At 40.3% G+C, this 19186-nt stretch overlaps 1 protein-coding gene across 1 annotated transcript in view; it reads right to left on the reverse strand.

The window, feature by feature from the left end:
- Window positions 1-19186, reverse strand: part of SMARCC1 (SWI/SNF related, matrix associated, actin dependent regulator of chromatin subfamily c member 1) — a 90434-nt gene that overhangs the window by 33188 nt on the left and 38060 nt on the right. The window contains exons 15-21 of the mRNA XM_050890862.1: window positions 18519-18590; window positions 13238-13351; window positions 12439-12592; window positions 12006-12119; window positions 9656-9715; window positions 4221-4479; window positions 3488-3649 (exon numbers count right to left, since the gene is read on the reverse strand). Of these exons, the coding sequence (XP_050746819.1) occupies window positions 3488-3649; window positions 4221-4479; window positions 9656-9715; window positions 12006-12119; window positions 12439-12592; window positions 13238-13351; window positions 18519-18590 (935 nt within the window). The remainder of the gene's footprint in view (window positions 1-3487; window positions 3650-4220; window positions 4480-9655; window positions 9716-12005; window positions 12120-12438; window positions 12593-13237; window positions 13352-18518; window positions 18591-19186) is intronic.

The raw sequence follows: 19186 nt of genomic DNA on the forward strand, positions 1-19186 counted from the left end.
CTATTATCTAAACCATAATTTACATTTTCCACAGTAAGTCATGACTCCACAGCCACCAGAGCTTCCTCTGTTTCTGCTTCACACAGCTTGTAAGTGTACAGCACGATAACCAAGCAGGCTTCCACGGAGAAGGGTGGGGGTTCACAGAAAGCTGCTGCAGCTTCCGTGTGAGCTGCACGCGTCCATCACAACAGGATGGACGGGCTCAATCCTCCAGCGGTGCAGAACTACCTCCCAGGCACCTGGATACATGCAAAGTGAATGAAGTACCTGGAGTCTGTTCATTTTAGCAATGCTTGCATTATTTCAGAGTTAAAGCACACCCTGGAGACCACAAGAGAAATCTTCCTGCCAAAAATGAAGAAAAATAACTTCTCCCATCTATGTATACTTGTGTGTAGTTTTCTAGTACGCGTATTTGAGAATGATACAAAATCATCCATAAAATGTTAAATTTAATCATCCATTTAAGTCGCTTACAGTTGTAGCAGAGCCAGTAAATCAGACCACCATTCCCTCAGTGTTTACTGTCACAGATGAGCTACAGCTTGAAGCATCCACACACTTGTGTCAGCGGAAATACTTTCAGTGAAATACTTGTTAGAATAAGACCTAAAATGCACAAGTAACTGCCTCCAACAGAGGCACTTCAGCAACCGCCTCGTGCCTCATTCAGCGCACATATATGCAATCAATGTAGTTAATCACCTTTGGAAAGTCATTAAGAAAGCGCGCATACTCAGTGAAGACTTAATTGAAACTACTAAGTACCACAGGCATACTGAATATTTCCCTTCTCTGGAGCTTAATCACTAGCCTAAAGAGCTAGGATCCCACGTTTGCTCTCCTCAATTTTTACTAAAACAGATGCAGAGCATCTTCATCTGTCATACTCTGTAACCTACAGTGGGGCACTATCTTGGAAAGCAAAAAACAGTGTCTGCCATGCTCACCACAGCACCTGAACCACTTGAGCCTCCTCGTAACTCCACTGAAGCCTTACTACATCAATTTAAAAGGAAACATCATCAGCTTTTAGAAAAACTAACAATGAAAACTTAAAAGAGGAGATTCTTGGATATTAACACAAGCTCCTGCAACCTGTTTCAGTCATTTTCCCCTTTCACATTCCGTATTGCCTGCAATTCACCAATATTAAGAGTTTTAGAATTATTATGGAGCTGTGATGTAATTTTATTTCTAAAATATAACAACCAGTGAACTTTAATTATAGTATGGAACCCTAAGCAGATATTTTTAGTTCTCCATAGTGACATTTAAATATAAAACTTCAGGTCTAGCCATGCAAAAACACAGCTCCGTTTCACCAGTTGCACACCACAACACTATACTTCAACGTATTAAACACACCTCTGCAAGTGCAAGCTATGGATTCCCCCATGCCCTCCAGTGCAAAGCTGTTTTGGAGGTGGAAGGCACCGCAGACTGTTGAGTGACCCAGTTCACTCTTGCTGAGCAGCTCCCCCAGGGAGAACCATCTGCTGTTGTCCTAATTTATTCCATTAGTCACAGCCCAATACAAATCGCATTAACTATAACAGGACAGTATTACTTATAGAACTCACCACACAGCTCATTCAGAAATAATCGTGTTATGGTCATCTGCTCTCCAACTCCCCATATTAAATGACAAGCACTTCAAAATCTCCATTTAGAACTTGTGCGCAAATTCTCCTAGAGAAAGGGCTAATCTACAGACTAGCAATGGTAAACTTCCACGGTCGTGCCGCAAGATTAAGAATTAAGACTCAAAGTAGTATCCATGTTACAGAGGCCCTTAGCATACTACAGCGATGCCTGTGCTTGGAGAATAGGGAAAAGGGAAACAAAGCCCCAGGAAAAATAATTTAACTTAAGCTGAGCTTATTTTAAAATAACTATCAAATTAAACTTAGTCCCAGATGGAGTAACACCTAGATTTGTTTTATAGTAGACCTGAAAATAAACCCCAAAGCCTTGCCCTTTCAACAGAGCTTCGATGCTTGCCGTCAGTTTTGCGCAACAGAGCACTGCAGAACAGGCAGAAGCAGACACTCCAGATGCTAGTGCTCCCCTTTCAGCACATACTCCACATCTTCCCAAAGCACTGAGCTGCCCCACATCAAGTCTGTCCCACTGAGTGTAGAACTGAAAAATGTGACAGAAGGATTGAGTGGTCTGTTAACTTCTTTTCTATTTAAAAATATCTTCATGAGTTAAGCGGTACTTTTAAATCTAATTTAGAAGTGTAGTTGTACAATGGACATTAAGTACCATAAATAACAGACCTGCATCTTCACCTGTATGACTAGCAGTTGGTAACTGAACAGCACTGAAACACACAGGTCCCTCACGATCCCATCACACAATCTGGCACCTTGCTCACGCCTCTAGATGGGGTGACAGCAGGCCAACTATGAGATGCACAAGCACAGCCCAAATCAAACCTTCCAGTCAATCTAGATTACATTCTGTTCAGTTTTACCCAAAGCTATACATGCCTTTAAATATCTAGTCAGTAAATTCACTAAAATGATTTGTGATAAGCTGAACAAAACAGCAGCCAACAATGCTGGAAAGAAAAATAAAGGTCTACCAACAAGATGGTAGATCTGTACCAAACTGAAGAGATGAAAGTCTTTGAGAAAGTCAGTAGGTACGTAGCAAACTGTCTGTCTCTACTCATTTTACTGTTGAAGGAGAGCCAAAATAGAGTTAAACAGAAAGGGGTTACACAAAGTGGTTTCACTTTACAGGGAGTTGCCACAAGATATGCTTTCACTCTCCATAGTCATGAATAAACAATTTGCACCTATCAAGGTTTCAGGTAAGAGACTTAATAACCAGAGTATCTGCTGAATACTACAGAAAATAGCTCAACTGAAACCGAGCTCTAAAACACGAGCTTGTTAGTATGGCAGTGTAATGTACAACAAGAGCCAAGAACTGTGGCATTATCGTATACCAGTCCACCATTTAACAAAAAGTTCCTCTTCCGCTACCACCACAGTTAGCGATGTACTCCAAGTACAAGACATACATTAAAACTGATTACCAAAAGGTGTGATATAACATTATAGATTCAGCTGCAGCACCAAGAGCCAATAAAACTCAGTTTGCTTTATCATAACTATAGTGCTAGAAAGGCAGCATCCTCTAACTACTCTAATACCCACAGAATTAGCATGAAGTGGTCTGCTCTGGTATTTTTGCTCACTCAACTCCGTGCACCCCAAGCCATGGCATTTCCATGTAGTGAGAGTAGGAAAACAAATTTCTAAAACTAAAGCTAGTCCTAAATTCATTAATTCAGTGTCAAGAGTTAATAATCCTGCAGCAAGCAGAAGTGGAATGACCTGTCACACCCTCCTTACCCACAATTTCCATCTCCTATTGGAGGTGAGCGTACAGTTTTTATTGTGAGTCAGAAGAAAATGCCTAAGGAACCTCATCTGCAGAAGTTTCTGCATTTTGACAGACAGCCTACCGATTTTCTCCGGCTCATCTGGACCTGTTCCGGCAATGCAGCTGCTCTCTAATCCGTATGTTGGATCCACCTTTCCAGAGGCTCTTGCTGCTTCCTGTACTTTCTTTACATGAGCTTCAACAAGCTCCAGCGGTACCTCCTCTCTGACTCGAGAAAATTCCTCTGTTAAAAATGACACAGAAAATGTTATATTGTGAGGGTTTTATGGCAAATGAAAAGTTACAATTTTCTCTGATCAATGTGCAGGTAGATCTCGTGACAAAGTGAATTCTCAAATATGTAAGTTCCTTCTTTTCACTTTAGGTAATCTTCTCTCTCAAATGTGATAGGAAAGTCTCTTCCCAATTATATAAAATTGTCTTTTACGTGGAAAAATAAGGAAACAAGTGAAAGGAACTATTAATGACAGTGGTCACATTAACACCAACTACTAGGTGGTGCTTGCAAACACTATCAATAGTCAATGAGCACAAAAGGGGAATGCAAGCCACCTTTAGACATTCAGTGGCCTTCAAGAGCTAATCTAACTTGCCTGTAAACTGGCTGTTTCAGTAACAAAAGAACACAAAACTGGGTATCAGTAAACCTGTTTTCTACATACACGTAAGATTTGTTTTTACAACTTATCACTTATCCTTAAGAAACTCCAGAAACAGTCGATTTTAAGAGCAGACTAACAGAGAGCAAACTTGTAGAGACAAAGTGAAAAAAAATCGCTGGGGCAAACCCATACCTAACGCAGCCTTTGCTGCGGCTGATGCCACCCGGGGATCCACCACCGACGCCAGAAAAGCAACGGTACTCATGACTGGATTGCCAGACTGGCTGAAAGGTACGGGCTGGTAAGCCAGCGGGCCCAGAGACGCATCAGAGTTCTCCAAATAGGGGTCTTCGATCGGAAGTCTCAGAAAATGGAGAATGCACTCATCTTGGGTACGGCTCCCAACATGCTCTGAGACTTTGTTCCAGTCATCTTTGTACATCTCCAGAGCCTGCAAGAGACAAAAATCATTGTATATACATTGACTACTCTGGGGAGAAAAACCCCTAATTTATGCAAAAAGATTTTCAGTACTAGTTATTTTGATGATGGAACAATAAATCGGGATCAGACAACTATTTAAAATTGTATTTTCTCTGGTAGCAAAATTATTCTGCTTAAGAAATATGAACATCTCACTGGGACATCAGCTAAATTTAAGCTGCAGGGATCATCACATGAGTTTTATGCTGTTACTGTATCAAAAAGAATTGTCAGAAGATTTGGGATTTACTAATAATATTTGCATAGTTAGTGTTTCCCCATTTTGCTTTCACATGAAAAGCTTTACAGAGAAATAAGTTTGCTTATTTAACCTACCGAGTCTCACCAATGCTTTTAATTCCCATAACTACTCCCCCGAAGGCACTCTTGTGTCCTTAACACACTAAGCTCTTTGGGGCAGGAACAGGATTTATTTCACACATATATACTAGCTATGATGGTAAAGTCCAGTTTTTAGATCAAACAGATGTTATGAAAATGAAAGAGCATCAAACCAACCAATATACCATGGGAAAAGAGGAAAATATATTCTCCGGATCATGAAGCCAGAAGAGACCAGCTCTCTAGCAACTGTTAACCAGTCTGATTTTTGTTATGCATTCAGGTTAACAAATCATTATTATGTAGATAAGCCACCTGATAAAGTAAGAACTTCCAGATTAAATCAAGGATTTTGTAATCCAGAATTTCAGTCGCTTTTAAAGTTACTTAAGAAAAGTCTTAACAAAACAATTTAATAACAATGAGCTACTGAAGTCCCTGCACTAGTTTTTGAAAAACTAACAAATTAGTACTGTAAAAACCCAAGTGGTAACCTAATAGAATATTATCCCTTAACAAGCGTTTTTTTTTCCCTGAAAACTGTTTTAGTTATTTAAGCATTTGGATAGCATAAAATAAGTGTTGAAGTATCCTGAACATTAACTTTACATGACTGAGATGATTCATGGTCCAGTCACCTAGAAAAAGTAAAAAAGCCATTTGAGATGTAGGCAAAATACATTAAACTTAAAAATGAAACTGGGATCTGCAACTCACAGGCGTAACAGAAGTCTTCTGAAAATATTTAATACCAGAGGCCTGAGCAAGGGTGGTAAACACCTTTCGGTTTGAGTTGCAGATCCCATTTTCATTTTTAAGTTTAACATATTTGGCCGAGAAGTCAAGTTGGTTTTTCACTGACACTGTACTTACCCTACAACAAACATAAAGGTAACTGGCTTCTGCATTGCTTCACAGCAAGCGAGCAGGAGTTTTAGCAATAACTGGGGGAGGGGGAAGAACAGAGTCTGAAGTAGGTATTATTAGACTGCTTGGAGGATCCCTATGGTAGTCCTTACTGACTTGCTGGCCATCAGGCAGGCTGCCTTGGACTTTAAGGCACCTGTTTGCAGGTATAATATAGTTCAGAAGACACAGAAATCCTCCTCCTCCTCAGCTAACTACTCATGACAACTGAGTTTCCCCAATTAAGCAGTATGTCCATCTAAGCGTGAATGTTAAGAACAAATGAAGTTAATGGCTTTTCAATACTTGAAATCTTTCCCACAAGGCTGACAGCTACCAGAAATCTCAACCTTCAGGGTAACACGCAAGACTGACTTAACTTTCCACATGCACAACCTTTCATAGCATAAAGGCAGAATTCAGAGCAAAAGGGCTACTCAACTGGACTGCATCTGTCAGACATCACGATGACGATACATCCAACATGTCTGAGTAGCACACACAAGTACACAAAGTTAATATGCTGGATGTTTCAGTAGAGTTACTAGTGAAAAGTAGAAGATAGAAACTGAGCCATCAGTCTCATGTGTTAAGAGTTCCCTGACCTGGGAAGGGACATTTCCACAAAACAAGTTACTATATATATGATGGCTGTGCATTCAGAAGACATTCGCCTGCAGGACTATACGTAAACCAGTCTTTTGCATCAACACGAAAGTATTTTTTTTTAACATCCAGGAGTTTCCGAACATACTGTTTTCTTCACAGCAGTTCTGGAGGAAAAGTGTTTTAGTGCTTTTGCAGCTAAAACATAAGCTATGAGAATTTTTCAAAGACAAAGTAGTCTGCCTGAACAGGACCCCTGGGCATGTCACGGATCTTGAAGGTCAGCTGGGGAAAAATGCAAACTGAGTAGCATTTTCAAAGATGTGGAAGTAGACTAACTAAAAGGACAAATGAATTAAATCCAAACATGTTAGAGATCCGACAGGCACTGAACAAATTAGAGAAAAAAGACCAAGTTGCCTGCAGCAGGTGGAGCTTTTTAGCCCCTCGATCTGAAAGCGATTTAAGCTTTACCTGGCTGAAGTTTTAAGTTTCTCTCTCTCAAAGCTAGCTCTCACTGCTTAAATTGGGTGCGGAGGAGGGAAGAAACCCCAGTATATCTTCAGATATACTGGATGGAGAGAATAGGGTCTTTTGAGGAAACCTTCCCTCAAAACACTGGGTGTAAGATTAGCTGGGCAAGCACCAGGCTACAGGAACGCTGTGCTGGATGGAAAGAACAATACAGGAACTGTTGAAGAGCACGAGCTAGACAACATGAATGGTTTTGAAAGCTCAATGGAAAGAATAATTTGGTTTGGGAATGAACCAAGGACAGATGACATTGGACAGCCTGGTCCATACTGCAGGAATCAACGGTCCCTAACTGCTTATGAACTGTTCTCCTGACCTCTGTCTGATCTTGCCCAAGTGTTTAAAGAAATGAGAAACTGCTTAGTTCACTAGGTCATACTCATGGGGAAATATTTATTCAACATTCAACCTTCATTTCACTTTCCCTAATTTCATCTCTGTGCTCTAAGTTATGTGTCACTGTCTATCCATTTTTAATCACAGTAGCATATTAGATCAGCTCTGCTTTTCATGGCCATGCAGGGTTTTGGGTTTTTTTTTTTTTTGCTCATTCTCCTTCATTGCTTGTTATTTCTCTGCTAGACGAACTAGCTCTCACAATAGTTGTCCTTACTATAAACAGCTGAAAATGCACTTAACTATGCAAGAATAGTACTCCGTGGAGATACGGAGAAGCAGTGTGGCAGGGAAGATGATTCTGGGAGGGAAACAGTATTTCCTCCCCCCAGTTTATTCAGTCAACAAGCAGAAGGACAATAATTATTTTAGATAAGATTTATTCTGTGGAACTTCACTGCATATATTTGCCCAAAGCTGCCCTGAGGATTTAATTGGGCTGAGTTGGCTTGTTATAGCTGAATTACTTATGCTTGAACTGATGTACTCTTTACTGATTTATTCATAGGTTAAATCCACAAAGAATGAAGAACAAAACCATTATTAATTTAAACTCACATTAAATAAAATTGTAATCTCAAGACTTTGGGGTTTTTTGTTTTGTTTTTTAAAACAAAGAAGAATATGTCATCTGGATTATTTTATTAGGCTACTACTTGCTACGGATGACCATAAGCTACAAACATACAATAGAACGATTTTTAAATAATACTAGTAAGCAAAGCAGCCAGTATATCAAGATATTAGTCTTGTTTCTCCGTACAAGAATGCCATGGAAGACATCTTAGCTGTTTTCACCCTATAAGCAAAATTTTTCCACATGCCAATAGAAAAGTATCGGCTAAACAGTGCGTATCAACCTAACATTAAAAAAAAAAAAATCTATTTTGGCTGTTTGATGAACACACTTCCATATCTGTGAAGGCTGAATCAAAGTATGCTGCTGATTAGGCACTTTGGCTAGCTCAGGAAGCCACACACAGAAGTTGAGTATTGTTCAGCACCGTCAAGCGCTGTCAAGATCCATTGTCCATGCTTTTCCTTATGAAATTAACTTTTCAATGGGTTTACTGACACATGTAAAGACAAAAAAGCCAGAACAATCATGCAATTGCAGTTTGGTTTAAGCTCTCTCTGCAAGTAAAAACAAACACCCTACCCCCCCCAACTGGAATTCTTATACCAGAACCCTGAATTACATAAAAGGAAAAAAAAAAAATCAACCACCCAACCTCTACATCAAGAAAATGTTCCTGTAAAAGAAAGCTAGGTAGATGATAATTTCTTTACAGGAAGTGGCAGCACATGAATTATTTCAGGCCACTGAAATTCTTCTTCTGATGAAGCACTATGAAAAACAATGCTGCCCTGATGGGAGTGTGAAAGACTAGAACATACTTCTGCAGTGCACCTCATGGGATGGTTTTCATCCTAGACTGGAACTCCAAGAGCCCGACAATTACGATGTGGTTCAAGACCATCAGGTTAAGCAATCCAGGGACAAAGACCAGATTCCAGTGTGCTAACTGTTCTTTGACCTCATTTTTACACTACCAATGTGATGAGTCATCTATTTCTTGTAGACTTCCAGAAGCAGCTTGAAGAATACATCAAGTGCAGCTATGTGGCAAAAGGAATGAGTAGATGTATGGGATTAAAGAGCTACCAATGAAAGAGTTTCCCTTCTTCATGGCAGGAGACAGGAAACAAACTCATCTGTTTCCTAACTATTTCAACTTCAAAAATTAGCGGTTTCCCTTAACATGCTATGACATAGCCAGGAACCTTTAAATTCACCAGAATTTCAAAATATTCATCTTAGTGGCAGGTAAACCATTACTGGAAGGGCATTTATTTCATACTGTTAGTAACTTCTGTTAATGAAAAGACCTCTCTGCACTGCAAGATCTGTTCTTGAGTTTATGCAAACATTCTTAAACACTTAATCTCTGTTTGCAGATACAAGTCAGACAGAACTGAACCTTAAAGTACATGAAGCCCCTCTAGTACACAGATGTTACTGCCATTGCTTTTTAGTACTAACATTCTTGTAGCCACGATGGTTAAATAAAGACATACGGTTTGGAGGGAGAGCTGTAACCTTTAACCAATTCAAAAGCCATAACCACAACAGACAGAAAGGCAGCCTTGTATACACAGACACTCAACCACCCCCCTCCTCCAGCTACATCAGTTGGGGCTCAAGAGATTGCTTCCCTCTATAAACTCTGTTTTGCTATCCCAGTTTCTGTAAAAGCAAGCAGTTGTCATCTAACTCCACTTCAAAAAAAATTAACAACCTATATGTAGATTTTTAAAGCGTGTTTTGGTTTCCTAGCCCGCACCCTCCATGAACTTACTTCTAATAGCAGCAATGTCTCTTGTTCTGTCCATTCTCTTCCAGCACTTGCACCTTTACTCTACAAAAGACAAGAAAAACAAAGTGAAATACAGGTTTCTTTGCACAGAACTTTTGAAAAGAAAATATTAAGAAGGAAAGGAGAAGAATCTGTTATTTAATCCACTCAAACATGCACCTTTCACAACCTTCCTACTACAGCTAACCAATCCCTGGTTATCTTGTACAGTGGTTCAGTTCTCATGATTTACTTACGTAGCTAAGGCACACAGGCGAGCACATTCCTCCAGCCTCTGCAGAGGCTGGGGGTTACAGATCCCACCTTCCCAACACGTCTAGGAAAACCTGCAACTCCTCTTTTATTCCAAGCTAAAGCAAAGTGATTTGGTACCCTTTTCTCCTGGCTCCCAGCTATCTTTGCTTGCACATACAGCAAACAGAAAAGAGGATTTTCCTACATAATAAAAACCTGTAGGAGCGCTGATGGCATTCTGGTCAGCTTGACTTTGTCCAGCAAAATTCAGCCAAGAACAGAGCAATTTACACAAAGCATTCTACAGTTCACACCAAAGGACAGCGGCAGCCAACAGACACAACGGAGTATCTAACCCCCCCACCAGCTGCCGTGCAGCCGAAGGAGGCTGCTGTCCGTGGAGGAGATGGTATTACTCGATTCAGGCACACCTGGGATTCTCACAGCTTAAAGGGCACCTTTCTCAACAGAACAGGGTTTATGTCAACGTAACTTTAGCCCCCATCAAACCTCTGCTTCCAAGGCAGACAGGCTGGACTGTGTAAGGTGCATGGCGGTCCAAAAAAAGTTCATCTATCTAAAAGTTCATCAGTAACTTGGTAAAAAAAAAAATCTTTACAAGTGAGATGAGCTATCTGAAAAGACAGAGTAACTACAGTGAGATAATCTGCATATTCAGCAATCACTTGCTCCAAGGGTTGCTGCTCCCAAATCTATACCTCATAGTTAACTCCTGAGATTTTCTAAAAGATACAAAACTCTTGATGAAACCCCCCTTCCGTGATTACAGACACCCTAATCCATTACCTGTAAGATAAAGACAAAAGCAGCTTGTCACCTGCTTATGAAAGAACATTATCTAGATGGGATGTCTGTGTGCAAGCCCACAGCAAAAGGAAAAGGATATTTAGGATAAGTAAATCTATCCTATCTCAAGATGCATTTCAAACAGATCATCAACCCAAACAGAACATTACTCAGAGCGACTCATCCAGCAGCTGATCACTTCTCAAACAGGCTGGTATGAACAACCAAAAAAGCAATTACCACACACAAAACAAAAAGGGAAATCAAGTTCTGGAAACAAATCTGCTCAAGTTCATTGGTACAGATGCTTGTAAACAGAACCAGAGTCTAGAACCAGTAAAGGATTTATGAATTCGGTGAATATTTATACCTCCCTAAACTAAGTGAAAAAGTCAATCCATGAAATGTGATATGGAATCAGGCTTTATAAAAATGCTGATTTCTAGAACTACTGTGTTTTGGTTTTGTTTTTTTTTTAAATAGTTATCTCTTAGGTGAGAAATAATAGTGTATAAATAGTATAAATAATAGTGTATAAATAGTATAAATAGTTATCTCTTAGGTTTAAATAGTGATCTCTTAGGACAATGAACACTGTACTTACAGAAACCAATTACACAGACTTAGCCTGATGTCAGCCCAAGAGAGGCACGAATCAGCAGAACACAGCAGACTTCCAGATTGAAGGCTATGCTGAAGTAGTACTATGGTATTCCTGCAATACCTCCAAGCACTAGCAGGTACACACAGGTATCAAGCAGCAGGAGAAAGCCAAGAGGTTATGGAATTACCAACATGACTGCAATGGTATCTCAAAACCTTAACTATCCAATGCAATACATTCCAATGACGGTGCTAAAACATCCCCTGCAATGATTTTGTGACACCTTTTGTAATCAAGCAACTTTCTAGTTCTCTCAGTCTGGAAAACTCTGCTCAGACTTGGAAAGCAGGATAGTTAGAGACCCTGCCAAAAGATCTCAGTTTCTGTATTGAATTATTGGATAGTTTGTTGATTCTGAACCATTCAGGTAAAACATGCAACAACATAATACACCTTCAGTGTCTGAAGACTGACAGTATTGACTAGCTTGGGATAGGTACATGTCCTTACTTCTACAAAATCAGATATCCAACACAACCATGTATCTTAGTGTCCTACATTCAGACAGAAGAAATCTGAAACAGGAATGTCAGAGTAACATAAGTTGTCTCAATGTCATCTAGGGGAGGACACTTGAGGAAGAAGCCTTAATAGAAGCGCAGGGGAAAAAAATCCCAACGTGCTTGCCTTTGCTAAAGTCTTTTTTGAGTAAATGTCTGTGCGAAGTCCAAAGTTCTGCAGATCAGTAGGCTTCTCTTTGTTTTTCTCAGGAAAACTCAACATCTGCTGAGCAGCTGGAACCTGTGAACAAACATTACAAGAGAAAGGTGAGAGGGGCAGGAATCGAAAGTTATTCAAGGTTTTCAGACCAATGTTAAACAGAACACAGACTGAACAAAGAAGCTGAACGTACATCTACAGAGATGACTTCACATAATATCACTTGCATACAATGCTAGCAGATTTGTTTTAGAGATTCTGACTACCTGAAACTCTCAACCTAGATGGACAAAAAAAGGAACATTTCATCAAATTGTGCACAAGTTATTCTACTGACATGTTAAATGACACTGGCTAGAGCTAAAGGCAAACACACATTAGTGCAAGCTGCGGGGCTCACCTGCGGAGTGCGGATATGGAGCGGCATAAGTCCAGAGGGTGTATCAGCCAGCACATTGAAGTGAGGAGTAGGGGGAGGGCCCATTGCCATGGGACGGCTTTCTGGATCCACTTGGTAGTTAATGAGACCCCACTGCTCCAGAAAAGCATGTACTCTATGAAACAACGTGACAAATTAAAATCTGAAGAACTAAAGCCTCGCTTATGCTTGACATTGCAGAAAGGAGACAGCAAAGGAAGAAGTTCATGTTTCTGGATCAAACACAGATCCAGAATCTTCTATAATCCTCCACTAATCACGAACAGCAATATAAATCACAAAGCACGAGCTTTGTGGAACTTGACTGCACTTCAGCATGTTGCGTAAAACAAAACATGACATTTTTGGTTATAGGTAACAGGAAATTACTTAATTAAGGACAAAGGCAAAGCAAAGCTAGGGTTGCATGCATGGAACCATTTGCAGACAATGTATGGACTGTGAGGGCTGCACAACCATAAAACTGACGTAACTGAGCTGCAAAACTCCACATACTTACTAAACAGCAGAACCTAAATAATCACAAGTTAAGATCCAAACTCTGTAGGCATAGGTTCAGCAAGCAGACAGAGTATTATGAATAAAGAATAGTATAAAATAGTCTGGTTAGCAAAAAAGCAGGGAAATTGTCTGCTAATCAACAGCGCGATGGCTATTGTCCACACTTGTGCTGTCATACTGGAGCACTTCCGTTTCTAATGCAGCTCCTATTTCTTTTCGTTAAAGTGAAGGCAGCGGCTGAAAGATCCATGGCTTTTACCTCATGACAGCACACACGTCTCCAGTCAGATTCCTTCTGCAGGCAGTGCTGGTCAAGTACTCTTGAGGGTTTAAGCGATAGGTGTCAATCATGAAGTTGCGGTAAGCCAGGTATCTGAAAGACAATTGACACGTAGTTCATGTACACTGACATCTAACAGTTCAGAATGTGTTTTAGGATTCACCTTCTCCAAACACCTCTATTACTGACAAGCAAACAGCAAGAGATAATTTTTACTGATGAAAATTATGAATCAGTATCAAAAGCAATAGGTAAGTAGAATCTATTTTTATAATAAATATATATGCTGAATATGACCCATCGCTTCCAGATTGTTTCATTCTGGATTTTGTCTGTATTTGGATTAGCAGCACATCAAAGCACGCTTAAATTACAAAGCACACAAAGAGCTGTGGGCAAGTAAAATTAAAAAAAATAAGCAACTCAAATGGCTACCTTTACTACTTTGAAAATTGCAACCAAAAGCAGCAGTAACAAGTCCAGCACCAGATGTGTCAGAAGGTAAAAGACAGGACAACTCCTTGAAACATCTGCTCTTCCAGCACTAATACTACAAAGAGGAAAGTAAGCACCTACTCTCATGCCTTTGCTGCAGCTCTACTGCAAACATGTGATATGTGCAGATGGTCACACCTTCTCAGCTTCTAAAAGACAGATACTGCATCCTTGGTGGAAACAGGCCAAAACCAGATCCTTGCCCTGCTCCAAATCACTCTGTGACTACAGCTGCAGCTTGGTCACTAACCAAGCACCCACTCAACAGACTACCAGCTGCAGAAAAAAATTACTAGGGTCTGGTCTTCACATGGAAACAGGCTAAATAATCCTTGTCAATCCCCTCTGTGAACCTGGAAGGAAAACAACTGCACAGAAAAACAGTAGCAGTACATTGGATGGAATGCTACTGTTTCTACATGTGGACTTTTTAATGCATAAAAAGATCAGTAAGGAAAGGTTAGAGAACAGCAAAATGGAGAAGACAAGACCTTTGAAAAGCAGAGGGCAAGAACCCAGAAGCCAGCACAGCATTCCCCACTCACTGAGCTGGGAACAGCTAAAGCAGAAATGACCTCCGTGAGATTCCCGTGTTCCAGTGCACAACAGTCCAAGTAAGCAGGTTTTGGGGTTCAGCCGTTTCCTGCACTGTAGACACTGCTTCACAGGCTTTTTCAGTATTTTCAGTAAGTTTCTGGAATGTACTAATGCTGCCTAATAGAAGTTGTTCAGAACAAAATAAACTACAATAAAATTATTGCTAGCCCTGTTCTTTAGATGGAACAAAACCAATCTGCCAAATACAAGTAAGTATCCTATGCAAAGATGTGTTCAAAACAGCGTATTATAAGCAGATTTCTGCCTTTGGAAAACTGAAGACGGGGATGTCTCATATGCAGTGTGCAAAAGCAGCTGGTAACCAAAAATATAAATCATACAGAGATAGAACACCGATGCCTTTCACAGGCAAGACATAAGCAGACAGATGCTGCAAGTACACAATCCTGCCAAAATCCCACGTCTTCATTCTGACCAAATTATATATGAAAATTGCTGGAAAAAAGATATGGGACTAAGTGTTGGGCTCCTCCATATTGAATGTTTGGTAGGCAAGAAACAAAAAGGGAGCTTCTTCCATAGAGGAATATTCAGGAACATTTTTGAATGATCCTGGAGAGAAGTGGGTTACTACCCGCTCAAGAATAGGTACTTTAAAGCTGTCTTGGCTGCAGAAATTAGTTTAATATTTATTAAAGTCACATTACTAGGTGAAGAGAGAAGCCTAAGACAGAAACATCCCTAAAGTTTATCCTGAAGGGAGTCTGTTTTCGACAATGACATGACCCATCAGCTAAAACTTGTCAACAGCAAGAAAGATAAGTCAACTAGTATTTAGTTAAAATCCCTTTTAAGACAGAAACCAGCCCCCAGGCACTACTGTCACAAGAACGAACCTGTGTGAGCTTTTGAAACACGGTATTTTGTTTGGCCTGAAAACTAAGCTGGAGGCAAGACATTTCCATTCAGAAGGATGTTTTTATTTTATTTAAAAAGAAAACACAAAGCCAAGGCCACACGCTACTCCTACAATCCCTAAATGGCAACAAAAGCACATCTCTAGGACAACATCAGGATTGGGAGGAGTCCCTAATTGCTTCACTCAGGCAATAACCAGTAGCAGCTCACAGATATCAGGAGACCTGATGTTTTGATGTCAACTGAAAAAGGAAGCATGGGATTACACGTGATGACCACATCAATGGCAAATACGAAAGATAAGCATTCTTTCACAATTCAATCTGTTTGCATTCTTAGACACCAAGTCCTAGAAACCACGAAACAAAAACATGCTGAATAGTAAAACTGATGGAGCAGAGTTAGTGTCAAATACATTTTGGAATCACTATGATGCAGCTATAGTTACCTCTGCAACTCAGACATGCAGAGAAGTTGCAAGTAAAGACTATAGACTGAAAATCATTCAGGGTGCCAGGGACCTCAGGAGGTCTCTAAGCCAATCTCCTACTCAAACCATGGTCAGCACTGAATTTTGACCAGGTTGCTTAGGGCTTTGTCCAGCAAGGCCTGAAAGACTCTCAGGAAGAACATTCCCAACTTCCCAGGGCCCCAACCCTATGCTTCATCTTCTTCAGAGTTAAAAGTTTCCCTTATATCAAGATAGAACTTGCTGTGTTTCAGTTTGACTTATTTTTCTCCTGCCACACACCTCTAATAATGAGCCTGGCTCCACGTTCTCAGTCACGTCCTTGTGCATTGGGCAACTACTACAAGGTCTCCCAATCCTTCTCTTCTCCAGGCTGAAAAAGCTCAGTTTCTAATTTCTATCCCAATATTAGATCAGAAGCCTCACAAAAGTCATGCCTGAGAAGAGGAAATTCAAGCACAAGAACACTCTCTCTGAAGTCTGCCTTGTTTACCTGCTGGAAAAGCAATGCAGGATGATATTACCACTATCATTTGCACCAAGAAGAAACTGAGGAAAAAAGTGAGTTTGAAGAAATATTGTGTATGAAAAATGCACAGCTTTGCTGATGTTAAGACAATGTACTAAGACACCTCAAAAGCTTCATTTAGCAGTTAATTAAAAAAAAAAAACTCATTTAAAATCCCCCAAAACTGCTTTGCAACTAGACCAAGATTTGATACCAAGACAAAGTGAACACAACTAGCCTAGTTCCACTGTTCAAGTTGACAAGCATACAATGGTGTTCAAATTTATGATTTTTTTTTTGTTGAACTCTCAGGTTTTAGGATTATAATTTTAATAGAAACAAGCACATTGTTCAAAAGCCTGATGTTGACCACCTTCCTTTCATCAATCACCTTTCAAGACTGCGAAGTTTTCAAGATTTCAAGGTGCGAACCACAAAGTTCAACAAGGCCAATTGCAAGGTCCTGCACATGGGTCGGGGCAATCCCAAGCACAAATACGGGCTGGGCGATGAGTGGATTGAGAGCATCTCCCTGCGGAGAAGGGGTTGGGGTGTTGGTTGGCAAGAAGCTCAACACAACTGGGCAACGTGCGCTTGCAGCCCAGAAAGCCAACCGTATCCTGGGCTGCAGCACAAGAAGCGTGGCCAGCAGGTCAAAGGAAGTGACTCTGCCCCTCTACTCCGCTCTCATGAGACACCCCCCTGGAGTACTGTGTCGAGCTCTGGGGGCCCCCAACATAAGGAGGACATGGACCTGTTGGAGCGAGTCCAGAGGAGGGCCACAAAGATGATCAGAGGGCTGGACCACCTCTCCTATGGAGACAGGCTGAGAGAGTTGGGGTTGTTCAGCCTGGAGAAGAGAAGGCTCCGGGGAGACCTTACAGCAGCCTTCCAGTACCTAAAGGGGCCTACAGGCAAGCCGGAGAGGGACTTTTTACAACGGCATGTAGTGATACGACAAGGGGTACTGGCTTTAAACTGAAAGAGGGTAGATTTAGATTTGATATTAGGAAGAAACTCTTTACTGTGAGGGTGGCAAGACACTGGAAGAGGTTTCCCAGAGAGGTTGTGGATGCCCCCTGCCTGGAAATGTTGGATGGGGCTTTGAGCAACCTACTCTAGTGGAAGGTGTCCCTGCCCATGGCAGGGGGGTTGGAACTAGATGATCCTTAAGGTCCCTTCCAACCCAAACCATTCTATGATTCTATGATTCCTCTAAATAACTAAATTTACTGTTATAACAGAAAATTCTCAGAGAAGGGGAGGTGTACTTTTACTAATGCACATAACAAGCCTTGCAGTAGATTCTCAAGCATTTGATGCAAAATCAGCAGCTGATCTTGTTACACTGCTAAGTCAGATAAGAAGTTAATCATTTGATGTATGAAAAAACCTGCAATACCTCAAGACAATAATCAGCTTTTTTTTTTTATTTTAAACAGCTTCAAGGAAGCCATTTAAGCTGTTTAAACAACAGTGTGTGTATAATTTTGAATTAAGAACACTTAAGGTCTGCAGTAGATACCAGATCCCACAAGGAGATGACAGGTACAAACTGGATCTAAATTCAACTGAGAGAACTCTACCTAGATTTAATAGACATGTCCAGAATTAAAATGTCACTAGAGGGTTTGGAACAGCTATATAAGAAAAAAAAATTTTTCTTCTTGCAATGCACAACTCCAGCTCTCTGATTTAAATCAAGACTACCTAATATTTGAAAACACAGTTACATCTCAGGCCTGTGACGATTCACTTTCCAACCCTTACCTGCACTTTCAGAACTACCCATCAGCTGCTCAAGGAACCATGAAATCACCACAGATAACTGTGCAAAATCCATTCCACAGTCTGACACAGCACCCTACAACAAACTCAGTGATCAGTGCTTACACACAACACTCCTGAGTCTCAAAAATATAGCATGGCATGAGAAGAGAGAGAAAAATACAGGGGATTATTAAGTTTCCACAGTATCATGAAATTTTTCAGATGTCTTTGGAAGATGATCATGTCTTGTACCACACAAAAAAGTTCAAGAATTTGTTCCAATACTACTGGGGAGAAACTAGTTTTATTTTTCCTGAATAACCACTATTAACTACTACTTTGATATTTAAACTTTTACCTCTACTACAATAACGCACAGACATTATCAGACTACAAGAAGTGGTTGTACAGGTTCTTTCATGCCCCTAGAGACAATATCTGCTTAACACATGCATAGCTGAAGTGACCACAGGATTCATGAAACTGGAAGCTCCTTTATCTTGCCGCACTCCTATATGCCTATATTCACATGTTTTACTTACATTTCTGGAGTCTTGGACTTGTTTTTTCCATTGAAGAATTCAGGAAGAGCACGACGTTCAATCACATGAATACTGTAACAAAAATACACAATTCAGATGCCAAGTACTAAATAGTCTTGGAGCACTCTGCACACCTTCAAATGACTATTTTGAGGGAGAACATTTATAGCAAGTGGGGGTTTTTTGGTTTTTGCCTTTTTTTTCTTTTTTTTTTTTTTTTTTTTTTTTAAGAAACCCTAGTATTCTAGCATGACCCTTTGAAATTTGCTTATTTCATCCAAAAAGCAAAGCTGCATTAAAAAAGCATCACAAAGTTCAGTCATTGATCAAAGCAAAACTACGCACCCAATGCTGCTCTAATCAAACTCTGGAAAGTACAGAGCAGCAGCCCATTTTCAACTGCACCTTCACAAGTTCTGTATGCTGACAGAAGCATCTTTATTCTCCAACCTAGTCAGTGTGAACATTCAGCAAAGTACCAACACCTCAAAGAAACCAAGCTTTTATGGTATATACTTAGAAGATGGGAGTGCGAGTAACTGCTTTAAGTCCAACTCCAAAGTTGGATCTACAGTAATTACTAGTGCTCACAAGTCAGGTAGGAGACTGGCTTCAAGAATGTAGCTACTACCTCCCTGGTCAATTGGGAAAATAAAATCCAAAGTATG

This window comes from Gymnogyps californianus, chromosome 2 (assembly GCF_018139145.2).
Source record: "Gymnogyps californianus isolate 813 chromosome 2, ASM1813914v2, whole genome shotgun sequence".
Lineage (NCBI taxonomy): Eukaryota > Metazoa > Chordata > Aves > Accipitriformes > Cathartidae > Gymnogyps > Gymnogyps californianus.